This window comes from Oncorhynchus masou, chromosome 15, assembly GCF_036934945.1.
Source record: "Oncorhynchus masou masou isolate Uvic2021 chromosome 15, UVic_Omas_1.1, whole genome shotgun sequence".
In the NCBI taxonomy this organism is placed as follows: Eukaryota; Metazoa; Chordata; class Actinopteri; order Salmoniformes; family Salmonidae; genus Oncorhynchus; species Oncorhynchus masou.
The window spans coordinates 71,308,879-71,332,988 of record NC_088226.1 but is presented as its reverse complement, the minus strand read 5'-3'; the positions used below and the strand labels follow the sequence as shown (position 1 = coordinate 71,332,988).

The window sequence follows — 24,110 nt, the reverse complement described above, 5'->3', positions numbered from 1 at the left end:
TGTGTGGACCCGGGAGGAGTAGCTGCTGCTTTTGCAACAGCAAATGGGGATCCTAATAAAATACCAAACATAGATACCATCGAATGGGCGAGACCACTAGAACAGTCTGCAGCACCCGGCCTCACCCTATTAGAATCTGAAGCCAAATGTCTACTGTTTGCTGATGATGATCTGGTGCTTCTGTCACCAACCAAGGAAGGCCTTCGGCAGCACCAAGATCTGCTGCACAGATTCTGTCAGACCTGGGCCCTGACAGTACATCTCAGTCCAAAAATACAAATTCAAATTCCATCTAGACACCAATGGCTTCCATCTGGCCACTCTACCATAAAGGCCTGATTGGTGGAGTGCTGCAGAGATGGTTGTCCTTCTGGAAGGTTCTCCCATCTCCACAGAGGAACTCTAGAGCTCTGTCAGAGTGACCATCTGGTTTTTGGTCACCTCTCTGACCAAAGCCCTTCTCCTCGATTGCTCAGTTTTGCCGCGCAGCCAGCTCTAGGAAGAGTCTAGATGGTCCCAAACTTCTTCCATTTAAAAATGATGGAGGCCACTGTGTTCTCGGGACCTTCAATGCTGCAAAAAAATGTTGGTACCCTTCCCCAGAACTGTGCCGAGGCACAATCCTGTCTCGAAGCTCCAAGGACAATTCCTTTGACCTCATGGCTTGGTTTTTGCTCTGACATGAACTGTCAGCCGTGGGGACCTTTATATAGACCGGTGTGTGCCTTTCCAAATCATGTCCAATCAATTGAATTTACCACAGGTGGACTCCAATCCAGTTGTATAAACATATTAATGATGATCAATTGAAACAGGATGCACCTGAGCTCAATTTTGAGTCTCATAGCAAAGGGTCTGAATACTTATGTAAATAAGTTATTTTCTTAATACATTTGTAAAAAATTCTAAGAACGTGTTTTCGCTTTGTCATTATCGGGTATTGTGGGTAGATTGACGAGGAAATGTTTTATTTAATCCATTTTAGATAAGGCTGTATCTTCACAAAATGTGGAAAAGGTCAAGGGGTCTGAATAATTTCTGAATGCACGGTATATAAGCTGATGTATTTAATATAATGTGATGTATAAAATATAATGTGATGCATTTAATGTGATGTATTTAATATAATGTGATGTATTTAATGTGATGTGATGTATATAATATAATGTGATGTATTTAATGTGATGTGATGTATTTAATGTGATGTGATGTATTTAATGTGATGTATTTAATATGATGTGATGTATTTAATATAATGTGATGCATTTAATGTGATGTATTTAATATAATGTGATGTATTTAATATAATGTGATGTATTTAATATAATGTGATGTATTTAATATAATGTATTTAATGTGATGTATATAATGTGATGATTTTATGTGAAGTATTTAATATAATGTGATGCATTTAATGTGATGTATTTAATATAATGTGATGTATTTAATATAATGTGATGTATTTAATGTGATGTATTTAATATAATGTGAAGTATTTAATGTGATGTATTTAATATAATGTGATGTATATAATATAATGTGATGTATATAATATAATGTGATGTATTTATTGTGATGTACATAATGTGATGTATTTAATGTGATGTATATAATATAATGTGATGTATAAAAATATAATGTCATGTATATAATATAATGTGATGTATATAATATATTGTGATGTATATAATTGTCACACCCTGACCATAGTTTACTTTGTATGTTTCTATGTTTTGGTTGGTCAGGGTGTGATCTGAGTGGGCATTCTATGTTGGATGTCTTGTTTGTCTATTTCTATGTCTGGCCTGATATGGTTCTCAATCAGAGGCAGGTGTTAGTCATTGTCTCAGTCTAGCATCCGGCGCCGACAGAGATGGCCGCCTCGCTTCGCGTTCCTAGGAAACTATGCAGTTTTTTGTTTTGTTTTTACGTGTTATTTCTTTCATTAGTACCCCAGGTCATCTTAGGTTTCATTACATACAGTCGAGAAGAACCTCTGAATATAAGATCAGCGTCAACTCACCATCAGTACGACCAAGAATATGACTTTCGCGAAGCGGATCCTGTGTTCTGCCTTTCAACCAGGACAACGGAATGGATCCCAGCCGGCGACCCAAAAAAACGACTTCGTAAAAGAGGGAAACGAGGCGGTCTTCTGGTCAGACTACGTAGACGGGCACATCGTGCCCCACTTCCTAGCATTCTTCTCACCAATGTCCAGTCTCTTGACAACAAGGTTGATGAAATCCGAGCAAGGGTAGCATTCCAGAGGGACATCAGAGACTGTAACGTTCTTTGCTTCAAGGAAACATGGCTCACTGGTGAGACGCTTTCGGTGGCGGTGCAGCCAGCGGGTTTCTCCACGCATTGCGCCGACAGAAACAAACACCTTTCTGGTAAGAAGAGGGGCGGGGGCGTATGCCTTATGGCTAACGAGACGTGGTGTGATCACTGAAACATACAGGAACTCAAATCCTTCTGTTCACCTGATTTAGAATTTTTTAGAATTCCTCACAATCAAATGCAGACCTCATTATCTACCAAGGGAATTCTCTTCGATTATAATCACAGCCGTATATATTCCCCCCCAAGCAGACACATCGATGGCTCTGAACAAACTTTATTTGAGTCTTTGCAAACTGGAATCCATACATCCTGAGGCTGCATTCATTGTAGCTGGGGATTTTAACAAGGCGAATCTGAAAACAAGACTCCCTAAAATGTATCAGCATATCGATTGCGCCACCAGGGCTGGCAAAACCTTGGATCACTGTTATTCTAACTTCCGCAACGCCAATAAGGCCCTGCCCCGCCCCCTTTCGGAAAAGCTGACCACGACTCCATTTTGCTGATCCCTGCCTACAGACAGAAACTGAAACAAGAAGCTCCCACGCTGAGGTCTGTCCAACGCTGGTCCGACCAAGCTGATTCCACACTCCAAGACTGCTTCCATCACGTGGACTGGGACATGTTTCGTATTGCGTCAGGCAACAACATTGACGAATACGCTGATTCAGTGTGCGAGTTCATTAGAACGTGAGTTGAAGATGTCGTTCCCATAGCAACGATTAAAACATTCCCTAACCAGAAACCGTGGATTGATGGCAGCATTCGCGTGAAACTGAAAGCGCGAACCACTGCTTTTAATCAGTGCAAGGTGACTGGTGATATGACCGAATACAAACAGTGCAGCTATTCCCTCCGTAAGGCTATCAAAAAGCTAAGCGTCAGTATAGAGACAAAGTAGAATCTCAATTCAACGGCTCAGACACAAGAGGTATGTGGCAGGGTCTACAGTCAATCACGGACTATAAGAAGAAATCCAGCTCAGTCACGGACCAGTATGTCTTGCTCCCAGGCAGACTAAATAACTTTTTTTGCCCGCTTTGAGGACAATACAGTGCCACTGACACGGCCTACGGAAACATGCGGTCTCTCCTTCACTGCAGCCGAGGTGAGTAAAACATTTAAACGTGTTAACCCTCGCAAGGCTTCAGGCTCAGGCGGCATCCCCAGCCGCGCCCTCAGAGCATGCGCAGACCAGCTGGCTGGTGTGTTTACGGACATATTCAATCAATCCCTATACCAGTCTGCTGTTCCCACATGCTTCAAGAGGGCCACCATTGTTCCTGTTCCCAAGAAAGCTAAGGTAACTGAGCTAAACGACTACCGCCCCGTAGCACTCACTTCCGTCATCATGAAGTGCTTTGAGAGACTAGTCAAGGACCATATCACCTCCACAATACCTGACACCCTAGACCCACTCCAATTTGCTTACCGCCCAAATTGGTCCACAGACGACGCAATCTCAACCACACTGCACACTGCCCTAACCCATCTGGACAAGAGGAATACCTATGCGAGAATGCTGTTCATCGACTACAGCTCGGCATTTAACACCATAGTACCCTCCAAGCTCGTCATCAAGCTCGAGACCCTGGGTCTCGACCCCGCCCTGTGCAACTGGGTACTGGACAACTGGGTACCGCCCCCAGGTGGTGAGGGTAGGCAACAACATCTCCACCCTGCTGATCCTCAACACTGGGGCCCCACAAGGGTGCGTTCTGAGCCCTCTCCTGTACTCCCTGTTCACCCACGACTGCGCGGCAACGCACGCCTCCAACTCAATCATCAAGTTTGCGGACGACACAACAGTGGTAGGCTTGATTACCAACAACGACGAGACGGCCTACAGGGAGGAGGTGAGGGCCCTCGGAGTGTGGTGTCAGGACAATAACCTCACACTCAACGTCAACAAAACTAAGGAGATGATTGTGGACTTCAGGAAACAGCAGAGGGAACACCCCCCTATCCCCATCGATGGAACAGTAGTGGAGAGGGTAGTAAGTTTTAAGTTCCTCGGCATACACATCACAGACAAACTGAATTGGTCCACTCACACAGACAGCATCGTGAAGAAGGCGCAGCAGCGCCTCTTCAACCTCAGGAGGCTGAAGAAATTTGGCTTGTCACCAAAAGCACTCACAAACTTCTACAGATGCACAATCGAGAGCATCCTGGTGGGCTGTATCACCGCCTGGTACGGCAACTGCTCCGCCCACAACCGGAAGGCTCTCCAGAGGGTAGTGAGGTCTGCACAACGTATCACCGGGGGCAAACTACCTGCCCTCCAGGACACCTACACCACCCGATGTTACAGGAAGGCCATAAAGATCATCAAGGACATCAACCACCCGAGCCACTACCTGTTCACCCCGCTATCATCCAGAAGGTGAGGTCAGTACAGGTGCATCAAAGCTGGGACCGAGAGACTGAAAAACAGCTTCTATCTCAAGGCCATCAGACTGTTAAACAGCAACCACTAACATTGAGTGGCTGCTGCCAACACACTGACTCAACTCCAGCCACTTCAATAATGGGAATTGATGGGAAAGTATGTAAAATATATCACTAGCCACTTTAAACAATGCTACCTAATATAATGTTTACATACCCTACATTATTCATCTCATATGTATATGTATATACTGTATTCTATCATCTACTGCATCCTTATGTAATACATGTATCACTAGCCACTTTAACTATGCCACTTTGTTTACATACTCATCTCATATGTATATACTGTACTCGATACCATCTACTGTATCTTGCCTATGCTGCTCTGCACCATCACTCATTCATATCTTTATGTACATATTCTTTATCCCCTTACACTGTGTATAAGAAATTAGTTTTGGAATTGTTAGTAAGATTACTTGTTGGTTATTACTACATTGTCGGAACTGGAAGCACAAGCATTTCGCTACACTCGCATTAACATCTGCTAACCATGTGTATGTGACAAATAAAATTTGATTTGATTTGATTTGATTGTCTCTGTGTTTTGCACCAGATAGGGCTGTTTTAGGTTTTCGCACATTTGTTATTTTGTTAGTTTATTCGTGTATAGTTTCTTTATTAAAATAAAATGAATAACAACCACACTGCATTTTGGTCCGCTCTTCCCTCTACAGACGAAAGCCGTGACAGAATCACCCACCACAACAGGACCAAGCGGTAACAGGCAAAAGCAACAGCAGGAGCGACAAAAAGAGGAATGGACATGGGAGGACGAATTAGACGGAGAAGGACCCTGGGCTCAGCCTGGAGAATATCGCCGCCCCAAGGAAGAACTGGAGGCGGCAGAAGCGGAGAGGCGCCGGTATGAGGAGACAGCACGGATGGAAGCCCCAAAAATCTCTTGGGGGGGGCTCAGGGAGAGTGTGGCAGAGTCAGGAGTCAGACCTGAGCCAACTCTCCCTGTTTATCGTGAGGAGAAAGTAATGAGGGAGTTGCAGTGTTGGTGCTTTTAGTATGGAATTCGCCCGACGGAGCGTGTCGGGGATTTGATGGCACCTGGGTCAGCGCTCCATACTCGTCCTGAGGTGCGTGTTAGTTGGCTGGTGAAGTTGGTGCCAGCCTCACGCACCAGGCCTCCTGTGCACCTCCCTAGCCTTGCACGTCCTGTGCCAGCACTGCTCTCAAGATCTCCAGTACGCCTTCATGGTCGAGCCCATCCTGTGCCACCTCCACACGCCAGCCCTCCGATAGCAGCTCCCCGCACCAGGCTTCCTGTGCGTGTCCTGTGCGCATCAGGCCTAGAGTGCGCCTCGCCTCTCCAGCGCTGACATCCCTTCCTCCTCTCCTGCGCTGCCGGAGTCTCCCGCCTGTTCAGCGCAGCCAGAGCCTTCCTCCTCTCCTGCGCTGCTGGAGTCTCCCGCCTGTTTAGCGCTGCCAGAGCTTTCCGCCTCTACAGCATTGCCGGAGTCTCCTGCCTGTTTAGCGCAGCCAGAGCTGCCAGCCTGCATGGAGCAGCCAGAGCTGTCAGTCTGCATGGAGCAGCCAGAGCTGTCAGACTTCATGGAACAGCCAGAGCTGTCAGACTTCATGGAGCAGCCAGAGCTGTCAGACTTCATGGAACAGCCAGAGCTGTCAGACTTCATGGAACAGCCAGAGCTGTCAGACTTCATGGAACAGCCAGAGCTTTCAGACTTCATGGAGCAGCCAGAGCTGTCAGACTTCATGGAACAGCCAGAGCTGTCAGTCTGCATGGAACAGCCAGAGCTGTTAGCCTGCATGGAGCAGCCGGAGCTGCCAGACTGCATGGAGCAACCAGAGCTGTCAGACTGCATGGAGCAGCCGGAGCTGCCAGTCTGCATGGAGCAACCAGAGCTGCCTGTCTGCAGGAGCAGCCGGAGATGTCAGTCTGCATGGAGCTGCCAGTCTGCAAGGAGCTGCCAGTCTGCAAGGAGCTGCCAGTCTGCAAGGAGCTGCCAGTCTGCAAGGAGCAGCCAGAGCTGCCAGTCTGCATGAAGCTTCCAGAGCCGTCAGTCTGCCAGGATCCGCCAGTTAGCCAGACTCTTCCAGATCCGCCAGTCAGCCAGACTCCTCCAGATCCGCTAGTCAGCCAGACTCCTCCAGATCCGCCAATCTGCCAGACTCCTCCAGATCCGCCAGTCAGCCAGACTCCTCCAGATCCGCCAGTCAGCCAGACTCTTCCAGATCCGCCAGTCAGCCAGACTCTTCCAGATCCGCCAGTCAGCCAGACTCTTCCAGATCCGCCAGTCAGCCAGACTCTTCCAGATCCGCCAGTCAGCCAGACTCTTCCAGATCCGCCAGTCAGCCAGACTCTTCCAGATCCGCCAGTCAGCCAGGATCTGCCAGAGCCTTCCTCCTCTCCTGTGCTGCCGGAGTCTCCCGCCTGGCCGGCGCTGCTTCCGGAGTCTCCGCCTGGCCGGCGCTGCTGCCGGAGTCTGAAGAGCCCCTCTGTCCCGAGCTGCCCCTCTGTCCCGAGCTGCCCCTCTGTCCCGTGTTATTAAGTAGGGTTGCCGTGGCTAGGAGGTCACGGAAGCGGACAAGGTGGGGGAAGACTACGGTGAAGTGGGGGCCACGTCCAGCACCAGAGCCGCCACTGCGGACAGATGCCCACCCAGACCCTCCCCGATAGGTTCAGGTTTTGCGGCCGGAGTCCGCACCTTGGGGAGGGGTACTGTCACACCCTGACCATAGTTTACTTTGTATGTTTTGGTTGGTCAGGGTGTGATCTGAGTGGGCATTCTATGTTGGATATCGTGTTTGTCTATTTCTATGTCTGGCCTGATATGGTTCTCAATCAGAGGCAGGTGTTAGTCATTGTCTCTGATTGGGAACCATATTTAGGTAGCCTGGGTTTCACTGTGTGTTTGTGGGTGATTGTTCCTGTCTCTGTGTTTTGCACCAGATAGGGCTGTTTTAGGTTTTCGCACGTTTGTTATTTTGTTAGTTTATTCGTATATAGCTTCTTTATTAAAATAAAATGAATAACAACCACGCTGCATTTTGGTCCGCTCCTCCTTCTACAGACGAAAGCTGTGACAATAATGTGATGTATATAATGTGATGTATTTAATGTGATGCGCCAGTAACCCCTGCTCCAAGAAAGGGGGAGGCGTTATCTGTCTTATCAACGTCTGATTCGTTACAATATGCACTCCAAACCAAGCAGCCTAAACCATGACCTCTATCTGAATGGAACATGGTGGTGGGAACAGCATTTACAGTAAGCTTCTGTCATTCATTTACCTCCTGCTGCAGCTTGTCCACTGCACTGGTGATGCTCTCCTCTCCAGACTGCTGGTATTTCTGAACCATGGTCTCCTTCAGGTTGTGTTGCAGCTCCTTATCCAGCTGTGTAGAGACATACACAGGAGCCAATGACAATCTATGAAATCTACAACTTACCAACACTGAGACAGTCATGCAACTGTAAAGGAGGATGGTCAGGGTTCGACAGGGTTGGGTTCATTTTGAATCGAATTCAGTAATTACACATATATATAAACAAATCTATATTTCTCAATAAATATTGTCTTAGGTCTCTCTTTAGGTACACAGGAGCCAATGACAATCTATGAAATCTACAACTTACCAACACTGAGACAGTCATGCCACTGTATAGGAGGATGGACAGGGTTCGACAGGGTTGGGGTCAATTAGAATCGAATTCAGTAATAAAACATATAGAATTTATTTTCAATATTTCTCAATAAATATTGTCTTAGGTCTCTCTTTATGTAGTGTTGTGGTGTCTCTCTTTATGTAGTGTTGTGTTGTCTCTCTTTATGTAGTGTTGTGTTGTCTCTCTTTATGTAGTGTTGGGTTGTCTCTCTTTATGTAGTGTTGTGGTGTCTCTCTTTATGTAGTGTTGTGGTGTCTGTCTTTATGTAGTGTTGTGGTGTCTGTCTTTATGTAGTGTTGTGGTGTCTCTCTTTATGTAGTGTTGTGGTGTCTCTCTTTATGTAGTGTTGTGTTGTGTCTCTCTTGTCGTGATGTGTGTTTTGTCCTATATTTATATTTTATTTATTTTACATTTTTAATCCCAGCCCCTGTCCCCTAAGGAGGCCTTTTGCATTTTGGTAGTCCGTCATTGTAAATCAGAATTTGTTCTTTTAACTGACTTGCCTAGTTAAATAAAGCTTACATAAAACTGATAAATAAATCAAAATGAAAACAGTACGTTTTTTTTATTTTAAAAGTAAAATGTTTCATATTTTAAATTCAAATCACTTCCTGAATTGAATGAATTTAACTAAACTTTGAAGTCCCCTTTTTAGGTGACTTTTACAGGACCAGTTCCAACCGATATTTCTTTGTCTGGACCAGTTCCAACCGATATTTCTTTGTCTGGACCAGTTCCAACCGATATTTCTTTGACTTGACCAGTTCCAACCGATATTTCTTTGACTTGACCAGTTCCAACCGATATTTCTTTGACTGGACCAGTTCCAACCGATATTTCTTTGTCTGGACCAGTTCCAACCGATATTTCTTTGACTGGACCAGTTCCAACCGATATTTCTTTGACTTGACCAGTTCCAACCGATATTTCTTTGACTTGACCAGTTCCAACCGATATTTCTTTGTCTGGACCAGTTCCAACCGATATTTCTTTGACTTGACCAGTTCCAACCGATATTTCTTTGTCTGGACCAGTTCCAACCGATATTTCTTTGACTTGACCAGTTCCAACCGATATTTCTTTGTCTGGACCAGTTCCAAACGATATTTCTTTGTCTTGACCAGTTCCAACCGATATTTCTTTGTCTGGACCAGTTCCAACCGATATTTCTTTGTCTGGACCAGTTCCAACCGATATTTCTTTGTCTGGACCAGTTCCAACCGATATTCTTTGTCTGGACCAGTTCCAACCGATATTTCTTTGACTGGACCAGTTCCAACCGATATTACTTTGACTTGACCAGTTCCAACCGATATTTCTTTGACTTGACCAGTTCCAACCGATATTTCTTTGACTGGACCAGTTCCAACCGATATTACTTTGACTTGACCAGTTCCAACCGATATTTCTTTGTCTGGACCAGTTCCAACCGATATTTCTTTGACTTGACCAGTTCCAACCGATATTTCTTTGACTTGACCAGTTCCAACCGATATTTCTTTGACTTGACCAGTTCCAACCGATATTTCTTTGTCTGGACCAGTTCCAACCGATATTTCTTTGACTTGACCAGTTCCAACCGATATTTCTTTGACTTGACCAGTTCCAACCGATATTTCTTTGACTTGACCAGTTCCAACCGATATTTCTTTGTCTGGACCAGTTCCAACCGATATTTCTTTGTACAGCGCGCTTTGTGAGTGCAACATCAATTGCTTTACACTACCTAAAAGCACTGGTTGTTTGGATTCACCTGCGCTATTGCAAGCGCAGCTCTGAGGGTCACAGACACAGGAAATTGTACATTTGCATAGGGAGTGACACGTCACATTTTCTGGCCTATCCAGACAAAGGAATGATTTCAGGTGCCTGTGAACCTGGTAGCTGTGCTTGCAATAGCGCCAGGGCCGGCTCCAGGCATAAGTGACCGTAAGCTGTCATTAAGGACTCCGGCCACTAGGAGGCCCCAAACCAAAGTATATATAAACATGGCAAAATGTATAGAATTGTTGGGAATTATCATTAAAACAGCAAAATGAGTAGAATTGCATAAAAGTTGTTATAAAATTACAAAAAGTTATCTTTGCCCCAATGGCAATATTTGAAAAATTGCAGGAAATGAACTATACACATACATATACATATATATATCCATCTGAGAACATCATAGCGAGATTATCTTGCTATTGTTGAATCCACTAGACTCTCCACTTCATATGCTCTATTCAGGGCTGGCTCTAGCCTTTTAGGGGCTCTAAGTAAGATTTTGTTGGGGGGCTCCCCACCTCACTGCAAAACATGTTAGTGGCCCCCCTCTTGCCGCAAGAAATATATATATATATATATATATAATATCTGTCAGGACCCGGTTACGAACCTGGGTCTCCGGAGTGAGAAACAGTCACTTAACCAACTGAGCCACGAATAGTCAGCAGAACCCAGAAGATGAGGCAGACACAGTAGTACTTGAGACGGTGTATTTAATAAAGTAAAAAAGTGAAGTCCTTCAGGAAAACATGTAACTCCACAAGCTCAGAAGGAATTCCACAAGAACAAGACAATCCACAAGGTAATCCTCCAATACAAAATGGCAAATCCACAAGGTGGTAGGTATAGCACAAAAAGCCTCAAAAGATACTCAAAAATAAATAAACAAAAACAAAAAACAGAATTCCACAAGAGCGTCCACCGGAATCAACAAGAGCACACAGAACACTAGGGCTGGGTGCTAACATACAAACACAGAGCAAAGAACTGAGGGAAACTAAGGGTTTAAATACAATCAGGGTAAACGAGGCACAGGTGCAAATAATAATGGGGATCAAGGGAAAAACATAAGGTCAAAAAGCACAATGGGGGCATCTAGTGACCAAAAACCGGAACAACCCTGGCCAAATCCTGACAGAATCCCCCCCCTAGGAACGGCTCCTGACGTTCCTACCAGCTCTCTCGGGGTGGAGGGCCCTGAACTGACGAATGAGGTCAGGGTCCAGTATGTCTTTGGCAGGAACCCAGGAGCGCTCCTCGGGACCGTAGCCTTCCCAGTCCACCAGATACTGCCAGGACCGCTGCACCCGGCGGGAATCCAGTATCCGATGGACGGTATAAGCCGGCTGGCCTCCAATGACACGAGGCAGAGGGGAGGTCTGTCTGCCGGGACAAGGGGAGAAAAAACAACAGGTTTTAACAAGGAAATGTGAAATGTGGGATTAATCTTAAGGGATCTGGGTAAGTGTAGGCGATAAGAAACTGGGTTAACTCTCCTGGCAACCTTAAAGGGACCGATGTATTTTTGGGACAGCTTGCGAGACTCCACCCGTAGTGGTAAGTCTCTTGTGGAGAGCCAGACTCTCTGGCCGGGGCGCAGGGTAGGCCCGGGACAGCGACGTCTGTTGGCTTGTTGTTGGTACCTCTGTGAGGAACGCATAAGATTAAGACGGGTCTTCCTCCACATAAGCCGACAGCGTCTGACGAACTTCAAGGCTGAAGGCACTCTGACTTCTGCCTCCTGGTCCGGGAACAGTGGAGGAGCATAGCCAAACTGACACTCGTGCGGGGACATACCAGTGGAGGAGGAGCGCAAGGTGTTGTGCGCGTATTCGGCCCCAAACAATAAAGGATGACCATGTGGACGGGTTGTTACGAGTCATACATCGGAGGGTGGTTTCCAGCTTTTGATTCATCCTCTCTGTTTGGCCGTTGGACTCCGGATGGTACCCTGAAGATAGACTGGCAGAAGCCCCCATGAGTTGGCAAAAGGCCTTCCAAAACCTTGAGGCGAACTGGGGACCTCTGTCAGAAACCATATCTTGAGGAATGCCGAAGACTCGGAACACATGATTAATTACCAACTCAGCCGTTTCCTTGGCAGAAGGTAACTTAGTCAGAGGGACGAACCTGGCCGCCTTTGAAAACCTGTCGATTATGACTAGAATAGTAGTATTGCCATGGGATGGAGGAAGGCCAGTAATAAAGTCCAATGAGATATGGGACCAGGGTCTGTGGGGAACAGGTAAAGGGTGAAGGAGTCCTTGAGGGCGGAGGTGAGAAGATTTGCCCTGGCAGCACACGGGGCAGACATTGACGAAAGTGGCAACGTCTTCTCTTATGGTAGGCCACCAGAACTTACGCTGGATGAACTCCAAGGTGCGACCTACGCCCGGGTGACAGGTGAGGCGAGAGGAGTGCCCCCACAGAAGGACCTGAGTCCTACCTGCCTTAGGGACAAACAACCGATTGGCAGGACCTCCTTTCGGGTCCGGTTCGATAGCTTGAGCTCGTCTCACGGTATCCTCAACTTGCCACGAGATCGGAGCCACGATCTTAGCAGCAGGAAGGACAGGCATGTCCGTGTCATCTCGAATGGCAGGAGCGTAGACTCGGGACAGGGCATCCGGTTTGAGATTCTTCGACCCGGGCCGATAGGTGAGGATAAACTGGAATCGATTGAAGAAAAGAGACCATCTAGCTTGTCTAGAGTTCAACCGCTTCGCCTGCTGGATATACTCCAGATTTTTGTGGTCTGTAAGCACTTGAAACGGGTGAGAAGCCCCCTCGAGCCAGTGTCTCCATTCCTTCAATGCCATTTTAACCGCTAGGAGTTCACGATCCCCCACATCGTAGTTCCTCTCAGCCGGGGTAAGCCGGTGTGAGAAGAAAGCGCACGGATGAAGCTTCTTGTCTTCACCCCTCTGAGACAGGACAGCTCCAACACCAACCTCTGATGCGTCTACCTCCACCACAAACGGTTCATCCGTAGTCGGTAGTATCAGGATGGGAGCAGAGAGGACGCGCTGCTTGAGTCCTTGGAAGGCCGTCTCAGCTTCTCTTCCCCACAAAAACCTTGCATTGCCACCCTTGGTTAAAGCTGAGAGAGGGGCTGCCACCAAGCTGAAGTTCTTGATGAACTTGCGGTAAAAGTTTGTGAAGCCCAGGAAATGCTGAACTTCCTTAACGGATTTGGGGGTGGGCCAATCCGCTACCGCCCCTACCTTCCTGGGGTCCATTTGAACTCGACCGGGTTCCACTACAAATCCCAGGAATTGTACTCGGGATGAATGGAATTCACATTTTTCCGGCTTAACGTACAGATGGCTGTCTAGGAGGCGTTTGAGAACTTGTCTGACATGCTTAGTGTGTTCTTGAAGGGAGCTCGAAAAGATGAGGATGTCATCCAAGTAAACGAACACAAATATGTTAAGCATATCCCTAAGCACATCGTTTATGAGCGCTTGGAACACCGCTGGGGCGTTGGTCAGGCCGAAGGGCATCACCAAGTATTCATAGTGACCAGTAGGCGTGTTGAAAGCGGTCTTCCACTCGTCACCAGGTCTGATCCGCACAAGATGGTATGCGTTCCGCAGGTCAAGCTTAGTGAAAACAACTGCTTCCTGGAGCAGCTCGAAGGCTGTGGCCATAAGGGGTAGCGGGTAACGGTTACGGACGGTTATGGCATTGAGTCCCCGGTAGTCGATGCAAGGACGTAATCCACCGTCTTTCTTGGCCACAAAGAAAAACCCTGCTCCCGCCGGGGAGGTGGATGGACGCATGAGGCCTGCTTCCAGAGCGTCCTTGATGTAGGTATCCATAGCAGCTCGTTCGGGTGGAGATAGGGAAAAGATCCGACCCCTGGGGGGGCAAGTCCTCGGAAACAGGTCGATGGGGCAATCGTAAGGTCTCTGGGGTGGTAGCATGGTGGCCCTCTGTTTGCTAAACACCAGTTTGAGGTCATGGTAACACTCGGGAACTCGGGTCAGGTCGATGGATTCTAAAGACTCGGGAGTAGAACTCGGAGAATTCTGGAAAATACAAGTAGCTTGGCACGTAGGACCCCACTGCTTGATAGTGCCCACAGACCAGTCGATGTGAGGGTTATGGCTGTGAAGCCAGGGGTATCCAAGGACGAGAGGGAACTCGGAACAGGAGATCAAATGAAAGTTCATCAATTCCTGGTGTTGTGAAACTGAAAGTCGCAAGGAGGTAGTGACATGAGTGACAAGTCCAGATCCCAAAGGGCTTCCATCCAATGTAGTAACCCTCATGGGGTCACTTAGAGGTTCAGAGGGAACGCCATTCTCCTTCGCCCAGACACCATCCATGAAGTTACCTGCGGCTCCAGAGTCTACCAAGGCTTGAAGGTGAAGCTTGTGGTTGTCCCAGGAGAGGGTGACTGGAATGAGCAGACGGGAGTTGGACGGATGGGAGGAGGTTATGTTTCCCGTTACAGTTCCCCCCGGTCTGTACGGGACAGAGCGTTTCCCTGGAGCCCGGGACACGTGGAACGGAAATGGCCCGGTTTGCCACAATATAGACAGCGTCGCTCCCTCTCAGCCTGGGAGATGCGTCCAATCTGCATGGGTTCCGGTGGAGCCAGCGAGGATAAAGGTGGGGACTCGGAACTGGGACTGATAGGGGCTAGAGGTCTACGGTTGAGTTCTCTCTCTCTCAGACGCTGGTCAATGCGTGAGGCCAACTTGATCAGGGACTCGAGATTGTCCGGTGGTTCCCGAGTGGCCAGTTCATCTTGGATAGTGTCGGAAAGGCCTTTCAGAAAGCACACCGTGAGCGCCTCGTTGTTCCACTCGCTGCTGCCACCGTGCGGAACTGGATGGCATAGTCCGTCACGCTGCGCCAACCTTGGTGGAGAGTCAGGAGCTGTTTGGCTGAGTCAGAACCACTGCTTGGGCCTTGAAACACTCGTTTGAATTCCTCAGCAAAGGCAGAGTAGCTGGCACAGCAGGAACTATGGGCATCCCACACAGCAGTAGCCCAGGCTAGGGCTTTTTCCGACAGCAGGGTGATGATATATGCGATCTTAGACCGGTCGGTGGGAAACGACGAGGGTTGCCAGCTCAAAGGAGAGAGAACATTGGGTGAGAAACCCTTTACAAGCACTTGGATCACCTGAGAACCGTTGGGGAGGTGGAAGACGAGGTTCAGCCAGGGGGTTAACTGCCATGGGTACGTGAATCTGAGGTACTGGGACGGGAACCGTTGCCGGGGTAAGTCGATCAGATATCTGCTTAATGGAAGTCAGCATCTCCGACAGAAGATGAGAATGTCTAGCCATTAAGGCCTCTTGCTGAACCAGGGCGGCTTCGTGGCGTTGGACAGTCTCCTGGTGGTGGGACAGCATGGCAACAAGGTCCTGGGAACTGGCTGCCTCTGGGTTCATTTTTGGCTCTGTGTTTCTGTTAGGACCCGGTTACGAACCTGGGTCTCCGGAGTGAGAAACAGTCACTTAACCAACTGAGCCACGAATAGTCAGCAGAACCCAGAAGATGAGGCAGACACAGCAGTACTTGAGACGGTGTATTTAATAAAGTAAAAAAGTGAAGTCCTTCAGGAAAACATGTAACTCCACAAGCTCAGAAGGAATTCCACAAGAACAAGACAATCCGCAAGGTAATCCTCCAATACAAAATGGCAAATCCACAAGGTGGTAGGTATAGCACAAAAAGCCTCAAAAGATACTCAAAAATAAATAAACAAAAACAAAAAACAGAATTCCACAAGAGCGTCCACCGGAATCAACAAGAGCACACAGAACACTAGGGCTGGGTGCTAACATACAAACACAGAGCAAAGAACTGAGGGAAACTAAGGGTTTAAATACAATCAGGGGAAACGAGGCACAGGTGCAAATAATAATGGGGATCAAGGGAAAAACATAAGGTCAAAAAGCACAATGGGGGCATCTAGTGACCAAAAACCGGAACAACCCTGGCCAAATCCTGACAATATCATATATATTTCTTGCGGCAAGAGGGGGGCCACTAACATGTTTTGCAGTGAGGTGGGGAGCCCCCCAACAAAATCTTACTTAGAGCCCCTAAAAGGCTAGAGCCAGCCCTGAATAGAGCATATGAAGTGGAGAGTCTAGTGGATTCAACAATAGCAAGATCATCTCGCTATGATGTTCTCAGATGGATTCATAACTCTCAACAGGAAATATAATAAATAATTTGGTAGAATTGAAACAAGACTACTTTATCTTGGTCACAGACAGACAAAATGACTTTGAGCTTAAAGCTGTAGCGACTCACATTTGAATGATGCCTCTGACTCACTCAGAGGACGTTTGGCATCTGTCGTCAGTTCTTTGAAAATTGTGCTAATAATGTACAGTCACTCAGTACAATAAAATGTATTTTACAGTTATAAGAAAGATGAAATCTTATAGAAAGTAGTTTATCATTTTGATTGTTACTATATTTATAAAGCATTTATTTAATTTCCAACCCTATTGCCTTTTGTTGAATTGGAAAAAGAAATGTTAAAAAAAATCATATCTTTTCAAAATATTTGTACTAATGTACTTGAGCTTGTATCCTCAAAGATGAGTACACCTCATCAATTTATAACTATATTTTTTTTTACCAGAAAGGTGAATTCCAAACCTTTCTATACCTATGCAGCATTACCAGTTATTGTGTTTTAATTTTGATTATTTAGGCGGAAATCTATATTTTGCCTTCACGTTCATGAATTTGAATTGACCCCAACCCTGGTATTTGAACAAAGGCCCAGATGTACAGTTATTCAGCCCCAGTCCAAAGTTTGGACACTCCTACTCATTCCAGGGTTTTTCTATATTTTGACTATTTTCAACATTGTAGAATAATAGTGAAGACGTCAAAACTATGAAATAGCACATATGGAATCATATAGTAACCAAAAAAGTGTTCAATCAAACATATATTTTATATTTGAGATGCTTCAAAGTAGCCACCCTTTGCCTTGATGACACCTTTGCACACTCTTGGTATTCTCTCAACCAGATTAATGAGGTAGTCACCTGGAATGCATTTCAATTAACAGGTGTTCCTTGTTAAAAGTTAATTTGTGGAATTTATTTCCTTCTTAATGTGTTCGAACCAATCAGTTGTGTTGTGACATCTTATTAAATTATGTCCATATTATGGCAAGAACATGTCAACTAAGCAAAGAGAAATGACAGTCCGTCATTACTTTAAGACATGAAGGTCCGTCAATATGGAAAATGTCAAGAACTTTGAACGTTTTTTCAGGTACAGTCGCAAAAACCATCAAGCTCAAGAAAATGGCTCTCGTGAGGACCGTCACAGGAAAGGAAGACCCAGAATTACCTCTGCTACAGAGGATAAGTTCATTAGAGTTTCCAGCCTCAGAAATTGCAGCCCGAATAAATTCTTCACAGAGTTCAAGTAACAGACACATCTCAACATCAACTGTTCAGAGGAGACTGTGAATCAAGCATTCATGGTCGAATTGCTGCAAAGAAACCACTACTACTAGAAACCACACAACTTTTTTGGTTACTACATGATTCCATATGTGTTATTTCATAGTGTTGATGTCTTCACTATTATTCTACAATGTAGAAAATAGTAAAAAGAAAGAAAGAAAAACCCTTGAATGAGTAGGTGTGTCTAAACTTTTGACTGGTACTGTATGTTAATAAGGGGATGATTCACCCCAATAGAAAGGTCCATACCTCTAAATACCATCTTATTAGATGGAGCCATTTCCCCCCATTAGTTTGGGATTCAGACCTGCAGTCATCTTGATTTCAGACACTATGGAGAAGTGTTCCACAGGCAGTAAATCTGATGTAGAATAAATGGAACCTGGATCCATTTCATTCTATTAACATGGTTTAAGGTCCAAACCTTTGACTGGTACTGTATGCTAATTGTTCATAGAGCAGTAAGGAGATGTGATTGGATCAGAAATCACAGGAGAAGAATATTCTGAACAGTGAGATCAGAGACACAGAGTTTGATAGAAAAGGAGGAATCAAACAGGAGGATAATTACCTGCTGACAGAAAGGGAAACACTGGACGGGCAAGAAAACCACAAAAGAAGAAAGAAAAAAGGAATTTGAAAAAGACGGAAAACAGGGATGAATGTATGCAGAGGAGCAAACAGGAATATAAAACAATTGTGGACATGCAGGAAGATGTGTGTTATTCGGGAATAAATAAAGGTTTAATAAATAAATCAAATATTCAGGAGATATTGTTTGATTGTAATAGTTATTATAATAAAGTTTTAGGAAATACAAGAAGGTTTAATATAGTAGAAGAATGTTTTAGGTCATACCAGAACGTTTTCGGTCATACCAGAACGTTTTCGGTCATACCAGAACGTTTTCGGTCATACCAGAACGTTTTAGATCATACCAGAATGTTTTAGGTCATACCAGAACGTTTTAGGTCATACCAGAATGTTTTAGGTCATACCAGAACGTTTTCGGTCATACCAGAACGTTTTAGATCATACCAGAACGTTTTCGGTCATACCAGAACGTTTTAGATCATACCAGAATGTTTTAGGTCATACCAGAACGTTTTACGTCAAACCAGAACGTTTTAGATCACACCAGAACGTTTTAGGTCATACCAGAACGTTTTAGATCATACCAGAATGTGTTAGGTCATACCAGAACGTTTTACGTCAAACCAGAACGTTTTAGATCACACCAGAACGTTTTAGGTCATACCAGAACGTTTTAGATCATACCAGAATGTGTTAGGTCATACCAGAACGTTTTAGATCATACAAGAACGTTTTAGGTCATACCAGAACGTTTTAGATCATGCCAGAACGTTTTAGATCATGCCAGAACGTTTTAGATCATACCAGAACGTTTTAGATCATGCCAGAACGTTTTAGATCATACAAGAACGTGGTTTGTGTCAGTGACTGAATTAGCTTAGAATACAGTAGGTTTACTTGTCTGATAACTACACAAGGATGGATGTAACTGTATCCTACATGACATAACTATGACTAATCGTGCTTCAAATAGACCTTCTTGCCATAGTCGTCATCTAAATATACCTATGAACGGCATTTCAGGAATCAACTGTAACAAGTCACAGAGTTGCACACATGTTGAATGGGAATTAGTTTTACATGTTACGGTATAAACCTTAACCAAACTGTTACCCCGAGAAACGAAACAAAACATCTAGTAGAGTAGTGAGTCTGGTAAATCCAACCTGGGAAATCATTTCCAACACAGAACCTGCTTGATGAAACTGAAAGAAAACTCCTCCCCTGGGGTCAACCAGGCTCTCCACGCAGGCCAAAGCAAACGCTAAAAATACATGAAGGATTTGAAATACCATTTGAACCCAGGTCTGGTAAGAGGAGGTCAGGTGATGCCAACCAGAATTCCTGGCATGTCTGAGGAGAACACGGTATTCTAGGACCTCCTAACACTGGATATAGGCCCATCCAGCATCCCTAAATAGCACCCTATCCCCTATATAGTGCACTACTTTTTGGCCACACGCCCACAGGGCTCTGGTTAACAGTAGTGCACTACGTAAGGAATAGGGTGCCGTTTGGTACACAGCCGGGTTGCAGCAGCTATGTGTAACTAGTACATTTTTGTTGTTGTTGTTGTTGTTGCAATGTGTAGACCTGGGTTCAAATACTATTTGACATCTTTTGGATACTTTGAGAGTGTGCTTCAGCTTGCCCGGAGTGCCAGGTGTCTAGGGGGACTTTTCTATCGATTCCATTAGGACAGGCAAGTTCAAATCAAGCACAGATAATGTATTTGGAAATATTGTAAATAGTATTTGAACCCAGGTCTCGTAATATGGTATAAGACAGCGTTTCTCAAACTCGGCTCCATACCCAACGGGTGGACATTGTTGTTTTTGGCTAGCTCTACACAGCTCATTCAAAGAATCAAGCTTGATGATGAGTTCATCATTTGAATCAACTTTGTAGTGGTAGTGCAAAAAAACAAACAAAAAATGTGCACCCCTTGGGTCCCCAGGACCCAGTTTGGGAAACGCTGGTATGTACATACCTCCTGATATTGGATATAGGCCAGGACTCCAGCTACGATCTCCAGCAAGAATATACAGAGTAGCAGGAAGAAATACTGTGGGAGAGAGAGAGAGAGAGAGAGAGGGGGGGAGTAACAGAATAAAATACTATGGTGGGTGAGAACAGAGAGAGAGAGAACAGAGAGAGAGAGAGACCAGAGACAGAGAGAGAACAGAGAGAGAGAGAGAGAGAGAGAGAGAGAGAGAGAGAGAACAGAGAGAGAGAGAACAGAGAGAGAGAGATAACAGAGAGAGAGAGAGAACAGAGACAGAGAACAGACAGAGAACAGAGAGAGAGAGAGAACAGAGAGAGAACAGAGAGAACAGACAGAGAGAACAGACAGAGTGAACAGAGAGCAAGAGAGAACAGAGAGAGAGAACAGCGAGAGAGAGAACAGAGAGAGAGTGAACAGAGAGAGAGAGAACGGAGAGAGAGAGAGAACAGAGAGAGAGAGAACAGAGAGAGAGTGAACAGAGAGAGAGAGAGAACAGCGAGAGAGAGAACAGAGAGAGAGAGTGAACAGAGAGAGAGAGAACAGCAAGAGAGAGAACAGAGAGAGAGTGAATAAAGAGAGAGAGCAGAGAGAGAGAACAGAGAGAGAACAGAGAGAGAGAGAACAGAGAGAGAACAGAGAGAGAACAGAGAGAGAACAGAGAGAGAGAGAACAGAGAGAGAGAGAACAGAGAGAGAACAGAGAGAGAGAGAACAGAGAGAGAGAACAGAGAGAGAGAACAGAGAGAGAGAACAGAGAACAGAGAGAAGAGAGAGAGAACAGAGAGAGAGAACAGAGAGAGAACAGAGAGAGAGAGAACAGAGAGAGAGAGAACAGAGAGAGAGAACAGAGAGAGAGAGAGAACAGAGAGAGAGAGAACAGAGAGAGAGAGAACTGAGAGACCGAGAGAGAAAACAGAGAGAGAGGACGGAGAGAGAGAGAGAACAGAGAGAGAGAGAGATAGAGAAGAGAGAGAGAGAGAACAGAGAGAAAGATAGAGAAGAGAGACAGAGAGAACAGAGAGAGAACAGAGAGAGAGAACAGAGAGAGAGAGAGAGAACAGAGAGAGAGAGAGAACAGAGAGAGAGAGAGAACAGAGAGAGAACAGAGAGAGAGAACAGAGAGAGAGAACAGAGAGAGAGAGAGAGAGAGAGAGAGAGAGAGAGAGAGAGAGAGAGAGAGAACAGAGAGAGAGAACAGAGAGAGAGAGAGAGAACAGAGAGAGAGAGAGAGAGAAGAGAGAGAGAGAACAGAGAGAGAGAGAACAGAGAGAGAGACAGAGAGAGAGAGAACAGAGAGAGAGAACAGAGAGAGAGAGAGAACAGAGAGAGAGAGAACAGAGAGAGAGAGAACAGAGAGAGAGAGAACAGAGAGAGAGAACAGAGAGAGAGAACAGAGAGAGAGAGAACAGAGAGAGAGAGAGAACAGAGAGAGAGAGAGAGAGAGAGAGAGAGAGAGAACAGAGAGAGAGAGAGAGAGAGAACAGAGAGAGAGAGAACAGAGAGAGAGAACAGAGAGAGAGAACAGAGAGAGAGAACAGAGAGAGAGAGAGAACAGAGAGAGAGAGAACAGAGAGAGAAGAGAGAACAGAGAGAGAGAGAGAGAGAGAGAGAGAGAGAGAGAGAGAACAGAGAGAGAGAACAGAGAGAGAGAGAACAGAGAGAGAGAGAGAGAGAGAGAGAGAGAGAACAGAGAGAGAGAGAGAAGAGAGAGAGAGAGAGAACAGAGAGAGAGAACAGAGAGAGAGAACAGAGAGAGAGAGAGAGAGAGAGAGAGAGAGAGAGAGAGAACAGAGAGAGAGAGAACAGAGAGAGAGAGAGAGAGAGAGAGAGAGAGAGAGAGAACAGAGAGAGAGAGAACAGAGAGAGAGAACAGAGAGAGAGAGAACAGAGAGAGAGAACAGAGAGAGAGAGAACAGAGAGAGAGAACAGAGAGAGAGAGAACAGAGAGAACAGAGAGAGAGAGAGAGAGAGCGGCAGGAAGAAATACTGTGAAGAATGGGGAGGACAAAAATACATTCCCTCCTAATATAAAACAGACTGTAGTGAGCTGAGGTTGAAAACAACTTCATGTGCCAATATCTGTGTGTAGTAAGGTCATACAGTAAGTGAGCGTGTGCCTTTTTATTGCGATTGCAGTTCCTCCTTATCAGTATTTCTTTCCATAAAGTTTAAAGATTGTAATATTATCTCTCTATCTCTCTCTCTCCCTCCCTCTCCTCCAAACCTCCCCCACCCCTCTCTCATCTAACCCTCTCCCCACCTATCTCTCTCTCTCCCTCTCCCCCCTCTCACTCTCCCCCTCTCCACACCCTCTCTCTCTCTCTCTCTCTCTCGCTCTCCCCCTCTCCCCACCTCTCTCTCCCTCTCCTCTAACCCTTTCCCCCCTCTCTCTCCCTCCCCCCACCCCTCTCTCTCTCCCCTCTAACTCTCTCCCCACCTCTCTCCTCCTCTCTAACCCTCTCCCCCTCTCTCTCTCTCTCCTCTAACCCTCCCCCTCCCTCTCTCTCTCCTCTCCTCTCCCTCTCCCCCTCTCTCTCTCTCCCTCTCCACCCTCTCTCTCCCTCTCCTCCTCTCCCCACCCCTCTCTCCCCCTCTCCTCTAACCCTCTCCCCTCCTCCTCTCCCCACCCCTCTCTCCCCCTCTCCTCTAACCCTCTCCCCACCACCTCTATCTCTCCCTCTCATCTAACCCTCTCACCACCTCTCTCTCTCCTCTCTCTCCCCCCCCCCCCCCTCTCTCCCTCTCCTCTAAACCTCTCACCACCTCTCTCTCTCCCTCTCCTCTCCTCTAACCCCCCCTCTCTCTCTGTCTCTCAATTCAGTTCAAGGGGCTTTATTGGCTTGGGGAAACATATCTTAACATTGCCAAAGCAAGTTAAAAGGATAAAAAACAAAAGTGAATTAAACAATTTAAAAAACAATTTAAAAAAAACTAAAATATGAAGTAAACAGTAAATATCACACAAGTTCTAAAACAGTGAAGAGATTACAAATGTCATATTATATATATACAGTGTTTTAACAATGTGCAAATAGTTCACGTACAAAATGAAAAATAAATAAGCATAAATATGGGTTGTATTTACAAAGGTGTTTGTTCTTCACTGGTGGTCCTTTTCTCGTGGCAACAGGTCACAAATCTTGCTGCTGTGATTGAACACTGTGGAATTTCACCCAGTAGATTTGGGAGTTCATCAAAATTGGATTTGTTTTCAAATTCTTTGTGGATCTGTGTAATCTGAGGGAAATATGTTTCTCTAATATGGTCATACATTGGGCAGGAGGTTAGGAAGTGCAGCTCAGTTTCCACCTCATTTTGTGGGCAGTGAGCACATAGCCTGTCTTCTCTTGAGAGCCATGTCTGCCTACAGCGGCCTTTCTCAATAGCAAGGCTATGCTCACTGAGTCTGTACATAGTCAAAGCTTTCCTTAATTTTGGGTCAGTCACAGTGGTCAGGTATTCCGCCGCTGTGTACTCTCTGTGTAGGGCCAAATAGCATTCTAGTTTGCTCAGTTTTTTTGTTAATTCTTTCCAATGTGTCATGTAATTATCTTTTTGTTTTCTCATGATTTGGTTGGGTCTAATTGTGTTGCTGTCTCTCTATCTCTCTCCCTTTTGCCCCTCCTCTCCTCTCCCCTCTCAATTTCAATTCAATTACATTTAATGGACTTTACTGACATGGGAAACATATGTTTACATTGCAAAGCAAAGTCTCTCCTATAGCCCCTCCTCTCCCCCTACCCCCACTTCTCCCCACTCTCCACCTCCTCTCCCCCTACCCCCACTTCTCCCCACTCTCCACCTCCTCTCCCCCTACCCCCACTTCTCCCCACTCTCCACCTCCCT

General features: G+C 45.8%; 1 protein-coding gene across 1 annotated transcript in view; it reads right to left on the bottom strand.

Annotated features, from left to right (window-relative positions):
• Nucleotides 1-24,110, bottom strand: part of LOC135556762 (CD151 antigen-like) — a 45,929-nt gene that overhangs the window by 6,968 nt on the left and 14,851 nt on the right. Inside the window, exons 4-5 of the mRNA XM_064990193.1 lie at nucleotides 20,251-20,325; nucleotides 8,065-8,169 (exon numbers count right to left, since the gene is read on the bottom strand). Coding sequence (XP_064846265.1) covers nucleotides 8,065-8,169; nucleotides 20,251-20,325 — 180 coding nt within the window. The remainder of the gene's footprint in view (nucleotides 1-8,064; nucleotides 8,170-20,250; nucleotides 20,326-24,110) is intronic.